Source organism: Eschrichtius robustus, chromosome 10, assembly GCF_028021215.1.
Source record: "Eschrichtius robustus isolate mEscRob2 chromosome 10, mEscRob2.pri, whole genome shotgun sequence".
In the NCBI taxonomy this organism is placed as follows: Eukaryota; Metazoa; Chordata; class Mammalia; order Artiodactyla; family Eschrichtiidae; genus Eschrichtius; species Eschrichtius robustus.
The window spans coordinates 4,147,513-4,165,404 of NC_090833.1; the positions used below are offsets into that span (position 1 = coordinate 4,147,513).

Sequence of the window (17,892 nt, forward strand, 5' to 3'; positions counted from 1 at the left end):
CAGCCCTGGGCTGATCCTGGGAGTCTGAGCTGCAGGTGGTGTGTGGGAGGGGGAGCACCTGAGCCCACCTCCCCAGAGAGGAACTGCCTGTGGAGGTGACCTTGGCCCTTTGAACGTGAACCGGAGGTCTGGAGTCTGGCTCAGAACTTAAAGCCCTCTCCTGAGACCCTTGGAGTCGCAGGCTGGGGCCCGGCGGCTGTCGCTGGGATCTGGCTTCCCTCTGGGTCGCATCCCCCGCACAGTCCCCGCGTGAAGGGGGGAGCGAGAAGATGCGGGAGTCGGGGGTGGCCCGGCGGCGTCAGGTTCCCAGCGAAGGCTCGTCGGGTCCTACCCGGTGCGGGGGGCCGAGAGCCGCGTCGGCCGGCGAGCGCGAGCGGCCGGGGCGCGGGGCGGCCGGGGGGGGGGGGGGGGGAGTGGGGTGGGGCGGGGGTGGGAGTAGCCTCGGAGTCCATCTGTCGCCCCCGCGCCCGGCGGGCCGGTCACCAGCTGCCGGCGCCCTTGTCGTGGCCAGATGAGCCGCCTCAGCGAGGGCACCGCAGCTCGGCCCGCAGCCCAGCCAGCCCGGGCGCTGACCCCCACCCCGGCCCCCGGGACCGGCTGAGCGTCCAGCAACCAGATGGGGAGGCAGGGGCAGGTGGGGGGCAGCGTGCTCTCCTCACCGTAGAGATGGGAAGACTGAGGCCAGGGAGGAGGGGAGACCCCTGCCCACGACCACAGCACCAAGGAAGAGAGGGAGACGAAAATGCTTCCTTACTGAGGGCGGAAGGAGCCCGAGTCCCAGAAGGGGAAAATGAATCTCAAGGAGGGACGGGGAAGAAGGGCCGAGCGCGGACCCACCGACGGAGCGCGGACAGGCGCCTGGTCATTTGTAAGAAGTTTATTTCGACATTTAAAAAAGAGAGAGAACCCGAGGGGCCTGGCTGCCCCCCGGACGGAGGCTGGAGATGGGGACTGGGGGTCGGGGTAGGTGGGCAAGTCCCCTGACCCCTTCCTGCCCCGCCTGGGAGGAGGGTGGGCACAGGCCACAAACTCACTGATTCACGGACACAGTCACGGGCTCATGGGTCACGAATAAATAACTTCATATACACTTTGCACACGGTATGTACAGCTCTGCCGTCGGCCCTGGAGCTGGGGGGAGGGGCGGGGCGAGGCTCCACACTCCCCTTCGCCTCCGCGTGTCAGGGCTGCGGGGAGAGGGCTTGGTGTACCGCTGGAGCGTGGAGGGGGAGTGGGAAAGGGCAGCATGGGGGTCGCCCACCTGCACCGGGGAGGGGCAAGGGGGCGCGGGTGGGGAGTGACGGGGGCGGGGCGTGGGGATGTATGTACCCCCGGCGGTGGAAGTGGCTCCCTGATGGAGTGGCCGGGAGTGAGGACGCCGAGGATGGTTAGGGAGACTCAGTCCGGGGGTCCGGGACTCAGAAGACTTGGCATTTGGCCCTTCTGGGGACACTGGGCTGGACGCCAGGGAGGGCCGGACCGGGGGCCCCTGGGAAGGGGCGTTGAAGCCCCGCGCCCTCCCAGAGGCAGGCGGAAGGGGCCAGCGCGGAGCCCCGGAGCGGGGGCCGGGTGCGCCGCGGGCCGGCGGGCGGGCGCTTCACCGAGGCTGCGCGGCCCTCGGGAGGACGCCGGCCAGCGGGGGCAGCGGCGGGGGCGGCTCGCTGGCGCCCTGGAGTCCGTGGATGAGGATGCGGGGCACCAGAGGTCTCTGCAGGGCGGGCGGCGGCGCGCTGGGCCCGCGGTACAGATACAGCGCGGCGCCGGGATCCAGGTTGGAAACTAGACTCTGCGGGTAGAAATAAGGCGACGGGAACATCCGCTGGAGCGCTGAGTAATTGCCTGCCTCCGCCAGCAGCTCCAACCCGACGGCCGTCTGTCGCTTCCATTTAGTCCTAGGGACCGAAGTAAACGCGTAAGGCGGGGTCAGAACTGTGGCGCCCGGAGACCCCTGCCCCTCACGAGTGCTTGCCCCAGAGCGCCTGCAGGGACACCAAAGGGGTCACACTATATAATTCGTTAATAAATAGCGGGCTGCCAGGCCCCGTCTAGCGGGTTACATGCATCGGCTCCTTTAATCTTCCACCGGCCTTCCATGGCTGTTAACCCCACTTACAGATAAGAAAACTTGAGGCGCGGGCCCGTTTTCAAGATGGTCTAGGAAGAGGAGACCCCGGGTTCTAAGCTAGGCTGTCTTACCCCACGGCCCGGGGTCTGCCCTCGCCACCCTTTGCTCAGGGGATCGCAGACTGGGCGCTTGGGGCGGGGTGTGGGTGCTCCCGCTGGGCATCGGTCGCCTGGGGAGGCCTGAGGAAGGCGAGATCGCCCCGGACAGGACGGCGGGGGCGCGGGGGTCGGGTCGCCAGCTGTTGGGGGGGACTCAGTTGATCCTCCCAGCGGCACAGCCGGCCCGGCGGAGGCCAGCTCAGCCGCGGTACCCCAGTTGGAAGCTCGCGGGCCGGAGACGGCGACGGGAGAGGATGTGCGCACGCTCTCTCCGCCGCGCGGCCGCGTCCGCGGCAGTCCGCACGCAGATCCGAGGCTTCGGGCGAGCCCTGCAGTCTGTCTGGTCCCGAAGCCGGGAGGCTACCAGCAGAGGGTCGGCTGGGGTTAGGGGAAGGCAAGAAAGCCGAGGCCACACTGGCTGCCAGGGCTGCGGCCGGACTCCTGTGCGCACCTGGCCGGCGAGGCGGTCCCACCGAGTCGGACTCAGCCGCACCGGCCCCGTTTCCCTGCCTGAATTATTCAGCATCATCATAATTGTGTAATTACTGTAACGGGCCTTAATTATTGATGCCCGGAGCAGTGATCAGGTATTTATTATTAATGGGGCAGCGTGTTCTGAGGCTTGTTTATGGAAAGCACTGTTCCGGCCTCCGCTAAGCGTGTGTGGGTGACTGTGGTGTATGTGTGTTTGTATTACTGAGTTGCGTCGATGTGAGTGTGTGACTGTGGGTTGAGTGTGTGGCTGTATGCGTGTGCTTTGTACCTGTTTGTGTTTCTCTTCATCCTGTGAATGTGTTGGGGAGGGAGATGAGGAAATACCAGGTTCAAGACCAGTGCCCAACACCGATTTCCCGGATCCCCAGTCCCCAGGAAGCTAGGGCTGGGCCCCTTCCCTCCTTGCGTTTCAGGGCTAGAAAGGCTGAGGAGGCCAGAAGAATCCCCCCGGGAGAGCTCAGAGCCACCCCCTGCCCCCCAGCAGCTGCCCGGGCTGGATGGGGGTGGTAGGACGTGGCTAGGGTGGGCAGGCTTGGCCCTCCAGTGGCCCACATGTCTGTCTGTCCACCTGATCGACTCTAGTCCTGTCTCTCTCCCTCACCGTGGACTTCGGGCAAGTCCTTCGCTCTCTGAGTCCTCAGTTTCCCCAGTTTTACAGAACGGGGAAAGCTCAGGGGCCCTCCCTCGGCACATCAGATCATGTACTGGTGGGTCCCCTGGAGGGGCAGGGAGGAGAGCGGAGGGGGCCCTTTCGACCCTGTCCCCCGCAGCCGGGCCTCACCTGCGGTTCTGGTACCAGGTCTTGACCTGCGTGTCGGTGAGGTTGAGCGAGGCTGCGAGCTCCATGCGGTCCTGCACGCTCAGGTACTTCTGCCGCTCAAAGCTGCGCTCCAGCTGCGCCAGCTGATGGTCGGTGAAGGCCGTGCGTGCCTTGCGTGGCTTTTTCAGGCGCACCGGGGGACTGTCCCTCGAGCTGGAGATCTCCCGGTCGCCCTCCTCCTTCACTGTGGAGACACAGCCGCGCGTCAGGGCCCGGCCTCGCCGCCGCCTTGCCACCCCAGCCGGCGGCCCGTCACAGTCGGTCGTGTAAATGTGGCTCCCAGTCCCATGGAGCCGCGGCAGAGCAGCTCAGAGCTGGGACCTCCCAGCCCCCAGGCCGAGGAAGACTGACACCTCCGGGGAGAAGTAACCCAAAGCCGAGAGAGAACCCAACCCCGCTCCCGCGTTGCACCGGCGCTCCCTGGAGGGATTAACGGGATCCACCAAGTGGACCTGACAGGGGAGTGGAGAGGAGGGGAGGGGACCCAGGGGTTCCAGCCCGGTGGGCTGTGCGGATGCGTGCTCAGGGGTGCAGGACTGTGCCCCGATTCTCTGGCTGCATCCAGGCCAGGAAGGGAGGAGGCTGAGGGCCGGAATCTGGGGGAGAAAAACCCTCGTGGAGGGACAAAAACCCGTTCACCCTGGAGCGGACCGTGGTCCTGGAGAACAAATAATTGCACCCACATCTCGCCTGGCCCCTGCACGGGTGTGAATCTATAGAGATGGTCCCCCTGTTTCTTAAACTACAAACAGCGCGCACAGCACGGAAGGCGAATCGCCCGGGCGCCCAGATCTGGAAGCATGAAGCGCTTGGAAAAATAAGCGGCACGTTTGCCCCGCGGATGGGCACATCGCAGAGGTCCGTGTTTCCTTGTCAATACGATGCCTACTGTGGCTGTCTTGTGTTTCCCCCTGCCCCCGCCGAGTCGGTCAGAACACCCCAGCAGGGTCCCTGCTCCTGAGTCGCAAGGCTGGGACCGAACAATGTGGTTTCTTTCTTCCCCAACACTTTCCTTTGGGGTTGACGGCACTGCAAATGCACACTTGATCAGACAAGCTCACTGACCTCCCTCCTCCTCCCCCTAAAGCGATGATGTGACCAGAGACCACCTCCCCAGAATTGGCAGTGGGGTTTGGGGCTTCCCTTCCTCTCTATATTTTCCTTTATGCTGAGTTTCATTGAGCGTGGCGTTTGCAGTGACAGGGTTCAGCTGAATGTGAGTTGATTTCTCTCTGTAGGAAACAATAATCCGGTTAATTGAGCCACTAGGGAGCAAGCCTTTTCAACCGGAAAGGCAGCGTTTGGAGGCCGGGAGGGTGCCGGGCGCCGGGTGCACCCAGGCGCGTGAGCCGGTGGAGTGCTCGCTGGGCTTGTGAGAAACCTGGGCCCGTGCCTGCCTCCTGCCTCGTCCAGGCCAGTGCGCAGGCCTCTCCCTGCCCTCCTAGGCTCCGGCCGCGTTGGGGCACGGCTGCCTCAGGAGCTGGGGATGTGTTGGGGTGGGGGGAGCGGGACTTGAGTTCTGTCTATTATGCCAGGCAGGTAAAGTTTAAACAAGTTCAAGGAAACAATTATCCAAACCTCAAACTTGATATTGTGGAAAACTTACTTTTTGACCTGACTGTCTGGACTGACTGTTTTGGAAAATCCCCCATTTCTCAGGGCTGAGCTCCGAGGTCGGGGGTGGGGTGAGGGTTGAGTTTGGGCTTTTTCTCGAGTCCCTCTCCGGCACAGGCTGGAGCCTTCAGATATGCACTCGCCGCTGCCCAGCCTCAGCCTCCGAAATAGGCTCAGCCCAGATCTCAACGCCTCAGAGTTCCAGGCCCACCGACCCTGCCTGCTGGGAGCAAAGCGCCGGTTTCATTTCTCCACGGATATCAGCTCTGGCAGGAAGACTGCGCGCGCGGCAGACCGCCTTACTTCAAAGCCCAGCTTCTTTAAACGTTATGCCGAGGAAGCTTTGTACCAGAAACTCGGGATGGGACTGAGCTTCCCTCTGTGCCCTCTTTGGAGGAAACGACTGTTAGCTCGTTAGGTGGACAGGGGAATCGCTTAGATGCCCACCCCATGTGTCTGTCTCTCGGCAAGATTTCCTAACGTGGGTCCTGAAAAAGTCGCTTCCACCTTTGAGAAATGCTCCAGACACTGTCTCGGTGGTGGATATTCTGCTGCCTCTTCACCCCGGGGTTTTGGCGGTGCAAAGGCAGCGGTGCCTAGGGGTGGGGGAGACCTTCCTCCCTCCTCAGCTCCAAACCTATTTAAGCCATATGTGGACAGCTGGCCCTCATCACCTCCCTGATCAGATATCATCAGGGACAAGAGAAGAAAATTGATATTCCACTTATCTTAAACGAAACCTCTCCTCAAAATCCCACCTACGGGCAAGAAAATAAAAGGAGACAAGAGCCGAACCCTTTCACAGCACCAGCACCAGACACAAGCATGCAGGGCTGGTGGGGGTGGGGGTGGGGGTCTCGCCTCTTACCCTAGACATAAAACTGGAGTGTTGTGGCTGAGAATTATAAAGAATAAGATATGATGTTATACATGTATATTTACGTTGCCTCCCTTGCTTACCCCTCCTCCCCACCACGCACCTGTCTTTCTCCCGGGCAAGTTTTCCTTGCCTCTCTAAACAGGCCGTGGGGGGAGGAGGAAGGGTCTCTGGGCCACATGCGTCTGGACCTCCGTCCTGGGTGCTCTAGCCCAACCTGCCCGTCTTCTAGGCACGAGTTGCCCAGTGAGGCTGACGGAGGCTCCACCAGTTGTGTGGGGAAGTGGAGGGAGTGAGATATGGAGTGGGGCCCCAAAATGGGTTTCGGTCTGAGGTCAGGGCGTGTCCACAAACGAATTCTCGGTTGGGAAGAGAGTGTTAAATGAGCATTCCGAAATTTTTGCGAAGACGTAGTGCGAGTATAGACCGGGAGGTGTAGGGCCCCCAAGACAATAAAGAAGTAGCCTTTATAGGGAAGTTTTAGCTCATGGAAAGGGTTCTGGGAATTAATTATAAGGCTGAAAGAGCTCCGAACAGCCTCTGCCAGCCCCTCATTTTCTGCTGGATGGGGACACAGGGCTCTCTCCCTTGCAGCCCTGACACTCCTTCCCTTCCTGCCTGCTGACTTCTTCCTAAGAAAGAACTTTGCGCCTCTGGCCTCGCCAAAGACCTAAAGTCAAGGCAGTGGGCGGGGGCGAGAAACAAAATTAGGGAATTCTTTCTCTCCTTCTTCTCTTCCTTTTTTCCTTTCTTCCTTCTTCCTTTCCCCTTTCATCTTAATCCTGATCTCAGCTCCCTGGTTAAAACGGGATGGAAAGGAAACAACAACAATGGACAGATTCATGGAGGTGAAAACTAAAGTAAAGGGGAAGCAACCCCAGGATAGGCTGGGTGCCGGGGAATCTCTGGGTCCCACACACAGAACCTGAAGTTGATAGCTCAATGCACTTAAAATCAAATCCAGTGGGAACAGTTGGGCGGGTGCAGAGACCTCCCCTCTCGAAGAGACCTCTGAACCCGCTCCGTGCTTTTGCATGATTCCCCAGGCCCAGATCACACCGGGGCCAACGGGAGGGAAAGCTCAGTTCTCCTCCGCCCCTGGAAATTCAAATTAAAGGGTGGAAAATTCTGACTGTTCTCAGGGCTCCAGCTGAAATTTCCTGCTAGGTTTTCACCCTTATAAAAGGGGGTTCAAGCAGAACGCTTTGGGTCTTCCGTTGCTTCTGCAAGGTCTTTTCCCAGAGAGCCACTGGCCTGATAAGAACTTGCTTCTGCCCACCAGTGGGTTGGAGAGTCCACCGAAGTTTGGAAAGTTTGCTTTGTGCGTTTTGGGGAATCTCTCCTGGGGCACACAGCGTCCCTCTCCTCACTCTCTCCGCTGGACTCTTTGTTGCTCAGAAACATAACCACAGGACCGACTGAAAGGCTCAGACAAGACCGACTGCTGAGCCTGGGCCCTGGGGGGAGCTCCGAGTGAATATGTGTACCTCCCCACGGGTGTGCATGCCTGTTTAAGTACCAGTGTTCAGAAATATAGCATCCCCCCCACCCCCAAGTTTTCAACTCGCATTTTCTTACCTTTATACTCAGAGTCCGATGAGGCATTGCTGCTACTTTTGTCCAGCTTTTCTCTAAAGTCCTCCCCGGCCTTGGCCGCGAGACGGCCCCCAGGCTCAGGAGCGGCTGGCTGCCCGCTGCTAGAGTAGGGTGCACAGGCCGCGAGTGGTTTGCAGTCAGCAAGGATGTCCCTGATCAGAAAGGAGGAGCTCACGGTGCGAGACTGGGCTGGGGCTGAGAGCTGCCCAGGCTGCAGGTGGGAGTCCAAACCTGGGCCCGAAGCCCCGCCAGGCCGCGGGGCGCCCGTCTCCAGACAGTCCCTTCCTGGCGAGGCTGGTGAAGAGCAGTCGCTCTCCGAGCGCGGACTCAGCTCCAGGGGCGAGCGGCAGTCCCCGAGCAAGGGGTCCCCCTTGGGAAGGGCGGGGCTGCCCGCTCGGTGGGAGAGAATGGAGTCGATCCCAAAGCCATTGGAGCCTTCCATAGCCAAGCTGCGACCTGTCCTCCCCAAAAGCTCCCCACCCCCCCCCCAACCCCAGCCGCCGCTGCCCCTGCCCCTAGCTGCGGGCTGGCATGGGGAAGGCGGGCAGGGAGCCTGCGGGCACCTTGGATGGAGTTCAGCCTTAGGGGAGCCCGGGAGCCCTGGGCCAACCTCCTCTGCGCATTAGATCCAAAAGGGCTCAGCGCGTCTTCTGCAGCATCGCGCCGAGCCGCCGAGCCGAGGGGGGTGGTGGGAGTGTCAGGGAGAAATGGGAGGGAGGGTGCGCCAAGTTGGGGAGAGCAAAGGGGGAGACGGACGGCCTGAGCTCCCCTTTGGCACAGAAGAGATGCGAGGACGTTGGAATCTAAATAAAGAAGGGCTTTTGAAAAATCCAAACTGGACGCTTCCTCCAGGCGAGCAGTGGCCGAGGGCAGCGGGGTCAGCACCGCGGATAGCAGCGGGCCCGAGCCGCGCTACCAGCCGGCGGAACGGAGCGCACCTGGCGGCGTCAGCACCGCGGATAGCGGCGACAGCGGCCCTCGGCGCATGACGCTCCCCACCTGGCCGGGGAGGTCCTCTCCCCGCGCTCCCACAGCTCCTGGGGCCCGTCAGCACCGTGGACAGCACCTCCCGGCTCAGCTGTTGCAGCTCGCAGCCCGTCCTCCGCGCGCGCCTTCGCCTCCCCCCCTTCCTTTACAAAATGAACTTGTGTCACTTTTACTTTGGGGCTAGGGTTTTTTTTTTTTTTTTTTCGTTTCTTTTTTTTCGTTGTTTTTTTTTTTTTTTTTTTTTTAAAAGGGGACTCGCCCACGTGTCCCCGGAGTGATGACGCTGATTGGCTCCGGCCGATTTTGGGGGTGATGTCACGGCTCCGCAAGCCGCTGCCCGATTCCTTTCGGTTTGATTAAAAGAGACACTGAATTAATTACAGCACGGACCCAACTGTTTACCGGCGATTTCCACACGGTTTGCTTTCATTAGGTCGGTGATGTGGCTCCTAATGAGGGTGATTAGCTCAAGGGGGGTACAGGCTGGCGGGGAGGGGTCCAGAGCCCGGCTGCCGCTGCCTGCCGTTGGGTTGGAATGTGAGGTTTCTTAAGTTCCCCCTACACTTTCCCACAGTTATTCAAATTATTCGTCCGCCAGGCTGTCAAAGATCCCTTTTCTACCTCCACCCACCCCGCCACCCCGCCGTTTTCTCTTCCTTCAGCAACAGAAAGGGACTAAATCCAGCAGAAAAAGAACTGTGTGTGTGGAGAAGATATTTTAATTTGTTATGTTGTTTTAGGGCGTTTCCGTCGGGGTCTACATGTTTTCCGTGCAGGAAAATTTGCAGCCCTCTCTCTGACCTCTTTGGACCCCGCGGGCCTGGTAGGGGTGGGGAAAGCTCGGTGTCTGCACCTAGAAGGAGCCAGAACGAGGGCTTCACTGTGGGGCGAGGGTGGAAAACGTGGGCATGTCGTGTCTGGGACGTTAGGGGGACCCTGAGAAATCCCCGTGGCCCGAGAGAGACAGCGCAGCGGACCCCAGCCCAGCCGATAGCCTCTCCTGTGGCGCGTGTCCCGGGATCGGGTGTTTTTGTACCTCTGAACAGCAGCACGCGAGAGCTTCTGAGCGCGAGTGTAGACATCTGCAAACGGCTTCTCATTTCGCACGGAGCCGGAGCTCGCCCGAGGATTTATTTTCAAAGCAGCGCTGGAAACACGGTCTTTTCACTGTGAATAACTCTCCCCGCACCCTCCCCGGCTCCTCCACGACGCTCTAGTTCTGTGCCTTTCAGGGTTCGGCCTCCGGTGCCGGGGCGCAGGGCGGCGGGCAGGTCTGAAGCGCGTCCGGGGCCTGGATCCTCTCGACACTACCCCAGGGATGGCGACCCGGGTCTGCGGTCAAAGAGCCGAGCCCGCGCACCTGCAGCCGGGCCCCGTGGGCCCAAGGCGCCCTTCGCTCGCCCAGCGCCCGGAGCCCAGGCCTCTCCGGGCGGCCCGCGCGCTCCGGGCCCCCTCCCCACGGGCCCCCGGAAAATACCCCGGCCCCGTGTCGGGCTCAGCTCTGAGGTCTCAGCGGAACAGTGAGGCGCCCGAACCCCCCAAGCCCGAGCCCCGGCCCGGGGAAGCCCCGCACAGCCTGGCGGAGCACAGACTTCTCCCTCGGGCGAGGTCGGCGGTGGCCTCCGGCCCGGCTCCCCGCCCGCTCCCCCTGAGCCTGCCGGCAGATTGGAAGCGGCCTCGCCGGGCTGGGGCCGAGGACGGGCGGCTCCCCGGGGACGGCGGGCCCGGCTCGGCTGCAAGCTGTCGGGGAGGCGGGAGGGCGGGCGCCGAGGGGCCCCCGTCCTGGCCCGGCGGCCGCGTCAGTGGGCGCCTCCCGTGGCGGGGCCGAGCCGGCCGGTCCGTTCCTTTTCGTTTGGTTGATGGGGAGGAGAGCATAAATCACGAGGACCCTGGGCTGCCCTCGCCCTTCCCGGCCGGCCCTCAACTTGGGCCTCGTTTCTGCTCTGGGCGCCTCTGGAGACTCCGCTCCCCTCTCCACTCTCTCACCACCGCCCCCCCACCCCGCTCCCGGCCTGCGCCCGCATCTCAGGAAGAACCTCAGCTCCCCCAGGCCCCAAAAGGTCCCAACTTGGGTCAACGGGCCTGTCATCCTGGGCCTGTTAGAGATCCTGACGCCCCGGGGTCAGGATCCGCGGAATCGGCTAAGCCTCGAGCAAGTCTGGTCCTGCTCTGCCCGCCGGCGGTCCGAGCCGCCCCTGCCCTGGGCGGACTTGCATCTGTCGAAGCACGGGCTTTTTCTGGCCTCGGGGTCTTAGGCGGGGGTTTGGATCCCGGGCCCAGCGAAAACAAGGCCTCTGGCGGCGCAGGGCACTGCTCGGGTATCAGAGCTGGAGCGGGTGCGGCGTGGGCAACGAGTAAGGGCTGGGGAGGGAAACTTCTACGGTGGAAAAAAAAAAAAAAAAAAAAAGCCAAGAACCCCAACCTCCTGCAGCCCTAGCCGGCTTCTCGGCGCTTCTTAGAGCCCGAGAATATTTAACAGGTTGTTAGTATACTATCATTAGTATTGAATTATCATAGTCTACTGTGAGATAAAACATGCTGTGCCATTTATTCCATTTGGAATTTGGATCCAGCCCTCTCTCGCTAACATTGTTTTATTCCTGTCTGGGGGTTTCCAACTCCACTATTGTTCCTCCTCCTTTTCTCTTTTCTCCATCACAGGGGTGGTTCTAGCACCTCAGCGTGTCCACAGCCTGAGAGGTCTGTGTGCACTCACCTGGGCTCTCGTTTAGCTGGGAGGATGCCCAGGAATTGGCCTTTTACTAAGCGTCCAGGGATCCTGGGTGGGTGATCCACCCCTCCCTTTGAGAAAGGAGTCTGGTGGGTCCTGGAGGGGTAGAAGTTTCAACAAAGCAGGGTGTGAACCACGGCAAGTTACTTAGCCTCTGAGAACTCCATTGACACGGCAGGAGACAGACCTCTCTCCCCCTCTGTCCCCGCGGAGCCCCAGCCCTCTACCTTAGTGGTCTTGCCCACCCCCCTCCACCCGGGGAGAGAAGAGGCTTGGAGGACTCAGGGGAGGGAAAGGGAATGAGTGAGATGAGGTCCCGTCCAGGCCCAGGCTCCCAGGACACCAGCACCCAGACCCCTGTTCCGGGCTCCAACACCTCCCCCCCAGCCTCCCACTTCTCTTGGGTTCTCTAGCTTCCAGTGCCAGCCCCTGCCCATCCAGTCCTTTGAAATTGCTTTCCTTTAAACCTTCAGTCTCTCAATGAACCCAGAGCCCTAGAAGGGCTCAAAGCAAGCATTCACAGAGCGACAGCAACGAAGGAGGAACCTTTGCTCTTCTCCAGGGCGGGGAAGCAGCTGCCCGGACTGGCCCTCAGAAGGCCTGGGCTCTGGCCCTGCTTCCACGCTGGGCAGCTCATCTCTCTTGCCTGGACCTCAGCTTTCCCTTTGGTCCAAAGACATTAACATCAGAGGTTTGTCGTGAGAGGCGAGGATAGGAGAGGCCCATGCCGGCTATGATGTGGCCTGCCACATAGCCCTATAGAATCCACGTCCTTCTGCTTCACCTGGGGCTCTTGGCTTGGGTTTGACTTTGGATCAGTGCCTGGGCCAGTGGCTGAGCCATGGTTCTTAGCAACTTTCTTACCCCACTGCCCTGAGCGTGGAAAAGGCCTTATTTTGGCCGGTTTTGCTCACTGGCTTAGCAGACAGAGCCACATGAGGAGATGTGCTCAAAGCTTTTCGAGAATGGTCCTGAGGTCTTCTTCTCTGCTCCTGAAGGATTGTAGCTTGAATGCTGTCATCACGATTCTGAGTAGCTGGGGCCAGGGGCAGTGTAACGCCGGTGGAGTGGGGTGGCTGAGGATATGGACTCCAGAATCTGCTAGTCTTGAAGTCGACTCCTGGCTCTAGAATCCAGGGCTGGGGCTAAGGTGAGGCAAGTGAGGTGAGTCATACAAGTCCCTACTGAACCTGTTGCTGTTTTGTCCATCAGGGATTTTTCAATTTTGATTTTAAAATATTACATTAAAATATTGTTTGTCTTGGTTACTGAGTTGGGGGGAAAGTCAGAAGGTGTGTACCTTAGGCCAGGGCCTTGTCTGCCTCACCTTAGTCCCAGCCCTGCTCTGTGACCTTGAGCAGACGCTGTCTGGGCCATGTGTTCTTCAGCTGTAAGATGGGGGTGATGTCGCCTGCTTCACATGGTCGTTGGGAGGACTCTGCACTTGGCTGGGGTCCTGGAGAATACCAAGTATGCATTTCAAATCACGACTACGGAGAACAATAGCCAGAGCTTTTCCTCTGGCAGGTTAGGGCCCCCACTGGAGAAGTCAGGCCCCCCGCCCTGGGCTTTGCTCTGGGCCTTCCTACAAAACCGGTCTGTGACATGGAAGGGACAAGGGATTTGGCTGATGCGGGCCAAGCTTGGGTGCTAATGCAAACAGATGGGCCAGACAAGGATTTGGACAATTTGTGGGTTTCAAGGTCATGCTGTTCTCAGTCATTTTTGTTGGTTTAGCTCAAAACCCCATGGACCTCCTGAAACCAGAGAGAAGATATTCTTTCTTTTCCTCTATTCTTCCCTCCCTCCCTCCCTCCCTTCCTTCCTTCCTCCCCTGTAAACACGCAGTCTGTCCTGCACAGTGTGCCCCGTGCTAGATGCTGGCGATGTCACGGGGGGTATGACAGGATGGACCTGCATGCATGGATCTCACAGAGTGCAGCAGTGTCCATCAACCTAAATTCCCCTTCAGAGATTATTTCCCATTTGTGAATTCAAGTTTATATTTGCCTTCATTCAGTTCTAGGAGCCTGTATAAAAAGCCAACCTAGTTTTTTTTTTTTTTTTCTTTTAATGATGATTTCAAGCATCAAAGCCTTTCCCAAGTAAAAAGAAATGCAGCAGAAAGACTGTTTTGGTCAAGAAGGATAAATGCAAGAGAACGTTTTTGATTGGAAACACAGACCTGTGTGACTGTCATGCAGGCCCACGCTGGCGCCTGAGCTTCTGGTCTGCTCGCTGTCATGCATGTGTGCTTGCTCTAGACCCCCAAATCTGTGATTCGAAACCATTGCTAGTTGGGGAGCTTGGATGAGTGAGCCAAAAAGCCAAGCCATCTCTAACTGGATCCAGGGACCTCCCAGGACTGGATTTGGATTTGTGGCCTGTGAGCAGTGCTTTCTCTTCTGTTTTCTAGAAGCCCCCTGCCAGGCAGAGATCAGACATCAATCGCCATTGGCTCATTGCTACCATCCCTGATAAAAACCCTGCATGATGTCAGACTCCAGAACCCCCTCTCCTTTCTTCGGGCTGAGAAAATGGTTAGTTATCTGGCTATATCAGAGTGGGAGTGTGTGGCAATGAGAGAACCAATGAGGTTTGGGCTCTAGTTTAAAAATCTGGAAATTGGGAGTTCCCTGGTTGTTTAGTGATTAGGAGTCGGTGCTTTCACCGCCGTGGCCCGGCTTCAATCTCTGGCTGGGGAACTAAGATCCCGGCTTGTGGCCAAAAAAAACAAAAGAAAGAAAGAAAAGAAGAAAGAGACTGGAAATAGACTGAAGTCAGTGGGCGTTCAGCATGAAAAGAAAGCTGGACCTACCAGCCAAGAGGTCTGCTCTAGTCCTAGTTTGGCTGCTAAGTAACTGCATCCCTCTGTCTTCTCTGGAAGGACTAGACGTGTCCTCAAGCTCCCCCCCCCCAGCTTCGTGAGTCCCGTTTCCAAAGGCTCCGTCTCAACACCCCAGGCCCGCACTCGCTCCCCACTCCTGCCAAGTGCGCGGCAACACGGGGCACTGCCTTCCTCCACCTCCAAGGGAACTTCTGAGCATTTCAAGCTGACCGGCTGAGGGGCCAGACCAGCTGCCTCCTTGTGGTTCGTGAGGACAGTTACACATGGGCCTCTTTGGTTAAATCTCTGGTGGGGTTTGGCCAAGAAACCCGACCAGGAGGTAGAATGTTCCCAAATGCCAACCAGCAGGGAAATGAACAAAAACAGGGGCTCAAGGCTGTATCTCTGGCGACAGCCATGCTCACGTGGCATTTGTCGGCACGTGATTAGGACGACTTGGGATGGAAAGCTAAGCCCCCCCCATTTCCGCCCATCTTTAATTGAGGAGTGGTTTGGGGGGACAGGCTCTGGAATGCATAGTGGACCAGCACTGGCCTGGGGCCCGCTTATTGAGTGAACTCAGGCCTCCTTGGACATCTCTTTTCCATCTGTGAAGTGGGGACGATAGTGGTGGAGGGAGGTTAGCAGATGGTCCCTAAGGCCCCTGCAGGCTGGAACCTTTGGGGACTCTACCCTGGGTCAGGAAGGATAGTCAGGGACTCCAGCTGTGCTGAGAGACCCCCCAGCCAGGGTCAGCGTGAGCCAGGACAGGCGTTTGGCCGATGTGACAGGATACCCGAGAAGGCGGAATCAGACCAGAATCGGACCTGGGGCTTTGTGGAGGCACAAATAATTAATGAGGAGGGAAGGACCCAGCTGGGGGAGGGAAGGAGGCAGGGAGGGAAGGGCCAGGCACCTCCTTGGCCTCATACTCAGACTTGCCAGAGGGTGGCGCTGTAGGACAAGGAGCTGAGGAAATCTGCGCGAGCCACCGCAGCGTGGCCCGGGAGTGCACAGAGGCCGGGGAGACTCCAGGAGAGGATGGAGGTGTGTTCCCAGGGCATCTGTCGCAGCCCCCTCGAGTCCCACAGCACGCGGTCTGCCTGCTTCTGAGGCAAGAAGTAATTGGATAGACAAAAGAGATTTCCCGGAGCTTTTTCTGGCCAAGTCCGTATTCTCCCCCTTGGCCCAATCCTTGGAAAAGCGGGCCTGGAGGGACCACTGAGCAGTGGGGCATCTTGCTCATTGCCATAGCAGAATCACTCACTCTTCTGTGGATAGAGCCTAACTTCAGGTCCTTCAGGAAATTCTGTGTCCTGATGTGTAACCCACCCCCCCCCCCGCCCTTTCCACTGGGGATTTCAGAACAAAAGAGTGGGTTCAATTCCAAATATCTTGACCTCCTTGACGCATCTGGACACAAAGGCTTTGAGCATCCTGCCCTCTGCCCTTGATCCCTCACAGAGTTCCGGTTGTCCCTTTGCAGTGTGATTTATTAATGAGAAGAAAATAATAATTCGCATTCATCTATTGCTTAAAAGTGCCAGATCCTGTGCTAATCACATTATACACATTCTTGAATGTAATCATTATCTAATTTCACTTGATGAAAACTCCTGTGGTGTGTCAGGGTCCTGTCTCACAGATGAGGCAAAGAGTGGTTAGGACACTTTCTCGGGGTCACACAGAAATTACTTAGTGGAGCTGGGTTTCATGCCCTTGCATGGCTGCCTGCTCAGTGGCCAGGCCCCTCAGGCTTGGCCCTGCTCCCTCACCGGGGTCACTCCCCCCGGGGGTCAGAAGGCTGCAGGGTGGCTTTAGCAAAGACCAGTAGGGATGCTTGTCTGGCTCGTGGGGTGGGAGGGGAATTCTAGGCCCTTAGGATGCGGTGGGGTCTGTCAAGGCCCCCCACTGAACCAGATTCCTGAGGGAGTTGGTAGTGTGTGTGGCATTCTTATGGAATTAGCTTCTAAGGAGCTGCAGCGAGTGTGTGTGTTGGGAGTGGGGAGGCTGCTTAAGAAACGCACTCAGATCTGTAGTCACCAGACTCGGTGTGTCTCCCGGCCTAGGCTGATGGATGGTCCCCGCCAGGCTCTCAGGAGCCACAGCAGATGTTCAGGCAGCGGGTCATTCCACAGGCCCTTAGGTCTGGGCCCTGGGCCCTTAGACCCCTGGTCCCATGCCACTTCCCTTCTAGAAGAGGAGACAGGCAATAAACAAGGGCTCATTGCTTTGCCGAGAATAAAACAGGCTGGTGTGGGTTTACCTGAGGGTTACTCCAGGGAAGGCCCTTTGAGTGGGGGACTTGTTCATATCTTTTTCTTTTTCGGCCACACCGCACGGCTTGCGAGGTCTCAGTTCCCCGACCAGGGATTGAACCCAGGCCATGGCAGTGAAAGCCTGGAATCCAAACCACTAGGCCACCAGGGAACTCCCTGAGTGGGGGACTTGGCTTTTGAGCTAAGATCTAAATGACAAGAAGGGGTGGGCTGGTGACAAGCTGTGGAGAAGGGATTGTGGGTAGAAGCAGGAAGGTGGTTCGGGAACCTACTGCAGTTCTCCGGAGAGATGATGGCGGCTCGGAGAGACGGGATGAATCAGGGTGTTTTGGGAAGTAACATCGATGGGCTTGTTGATGGATTGGATGAGAGCGTGAAGGAAACAGAGTCGTGAAGCTTTTCGTCTTCAGCATCTGGGTGATCTCAAGTATGAGATGGGAAAAATGGAGGGAGAAGCGAGTCTGGCGGAAAAAAATCCAGAGTTCTGTCTTGGCTGTGTTGGTTTGAGATGAATGCCGGATGCTTGAGTGGAGACATCCGGGGAGCAGCTGGATACATGAGTGTGGCATTCGCGGGAGAGATCCGGGGTGAAGGTCAGCGATGGACTTTGCACAGGTGCTGTCGAGAGGTCTTGGAGGTCATCTCCCTTAAAGAGTCTGAGGTTTGTTCTCACCCTGCTCATAGGTTTACTCGCTTTCAAATAAAGGCACAGGAGCAGGATGACAAATAGCACTTTTAATTTAAAATAGATCAGTATCCAATTTGCGGGGAGAAGCCAGCGGACCTGCAGAAAGATTGAGGTGCAAAGTGCCCCAGCCTGGGTGCTTTCAGCCCCGGAAGTCTCTCTCTTTCGGGAGGGGGAGGGGTGACCTTCCAAGGTCAGTGCCGGTGGAGGAGCCCATCTGGGCCCAGCACTGAGGAGGTGAGGGTCGCTCTGAGTAAGGAACGTGGGCTCTTCCTGCCCTCACAGGTCCCAGAGAGATGGTACTGCCATGGATAGATATCAGGAATCCCAAAAGGAGCAATTAAAACTCATGTTTGGAATATAAAATGAGGGCTTTCAAAGCATGGTACAGTCAGACTTTCTGCAGCAAATACATGGGTTGTTCTTAACACTTGAGGGCAGAGCCTCAGAATCGCCCCTTAGTCTGGAGTCTAAAATCTGCCTTGGATTTTGGGTTTCTCTTACCAGGTGAGGGCTTGAGAAGAGAGGGTGGGGGGCCTGCAGGAGGAGGGCGGTCCCTAAGTGGAGGGTCACTGGGGCTAAGGGAAGCGAGTGTAGCTAACTCTAAAAAGGGGGCTCTCACCAAAAACGATCAAACTAAGACCTGAATCTGAGGTCCTGGCCAAGGCAGAACCTGCAGAACGATGGGGGACTGTCTTATGTTAGTTGGGCAAGAAAGGTGAGTCCTTCAGAGAATTTTCTACTGTGTCGAGAAGGCT

At 58.3% G+C, this 17,892-nt stretch overlaps 1 protein-coding gene across 1 annotated transcript; it reads right to left on the bottom strand.

The window, feature by feature from the left end:
• Positions 1-1,597: 1,597 nt before the first annotated feature.
• Positions 1,598-8,067, bottom strand: BARHL1 (BarH like homeobox 1). Its single transcript, XM_068553399.1, has 3 exons — positions 7,608-8,067; positions 3,500-3,722; positions 1,598-1,892 (listed from the first exon to the last, which is right to left on the bottom strand). Exons 1-3 carry the CDS (start codon positions 8,065-8,067, stop codon positions 1,598-1,600), a joined length of 978 nt encoding a protein of 325 aa, XP_068409500.1.
• Positions 8,068-17,892: the final 9,825 nt, after the last annotated feature.

What these genes read in the sequence shown, in the direction of transcription:
- BARHL1 (XM_068553399.1), bottom strand. Translation starts at nt 8,067, where the DNA reads ATGGAAGGCTCCAATGGCTTTGGGATCGACTCCATTCTCTCCCACCGA. An exon ending in ATCGGACTCTGAGTATAAAG is followed by an intron (nt 3,723 to 7,607) that starts GTAAGAAAATGC and finishes GTGTCTCCACAG; the next exon opens with TGAAGGAGGAGGGCGACCGG. An exon ending in ACCTGGTACCAGAACCGCAG is followed by an intron (nt 1,893 to 3,499) that starts GTGAGGCCCGGC and finishes TTCGGTCCCTAG; the next exon opens with GACTAAATGGAAGCGACAGA.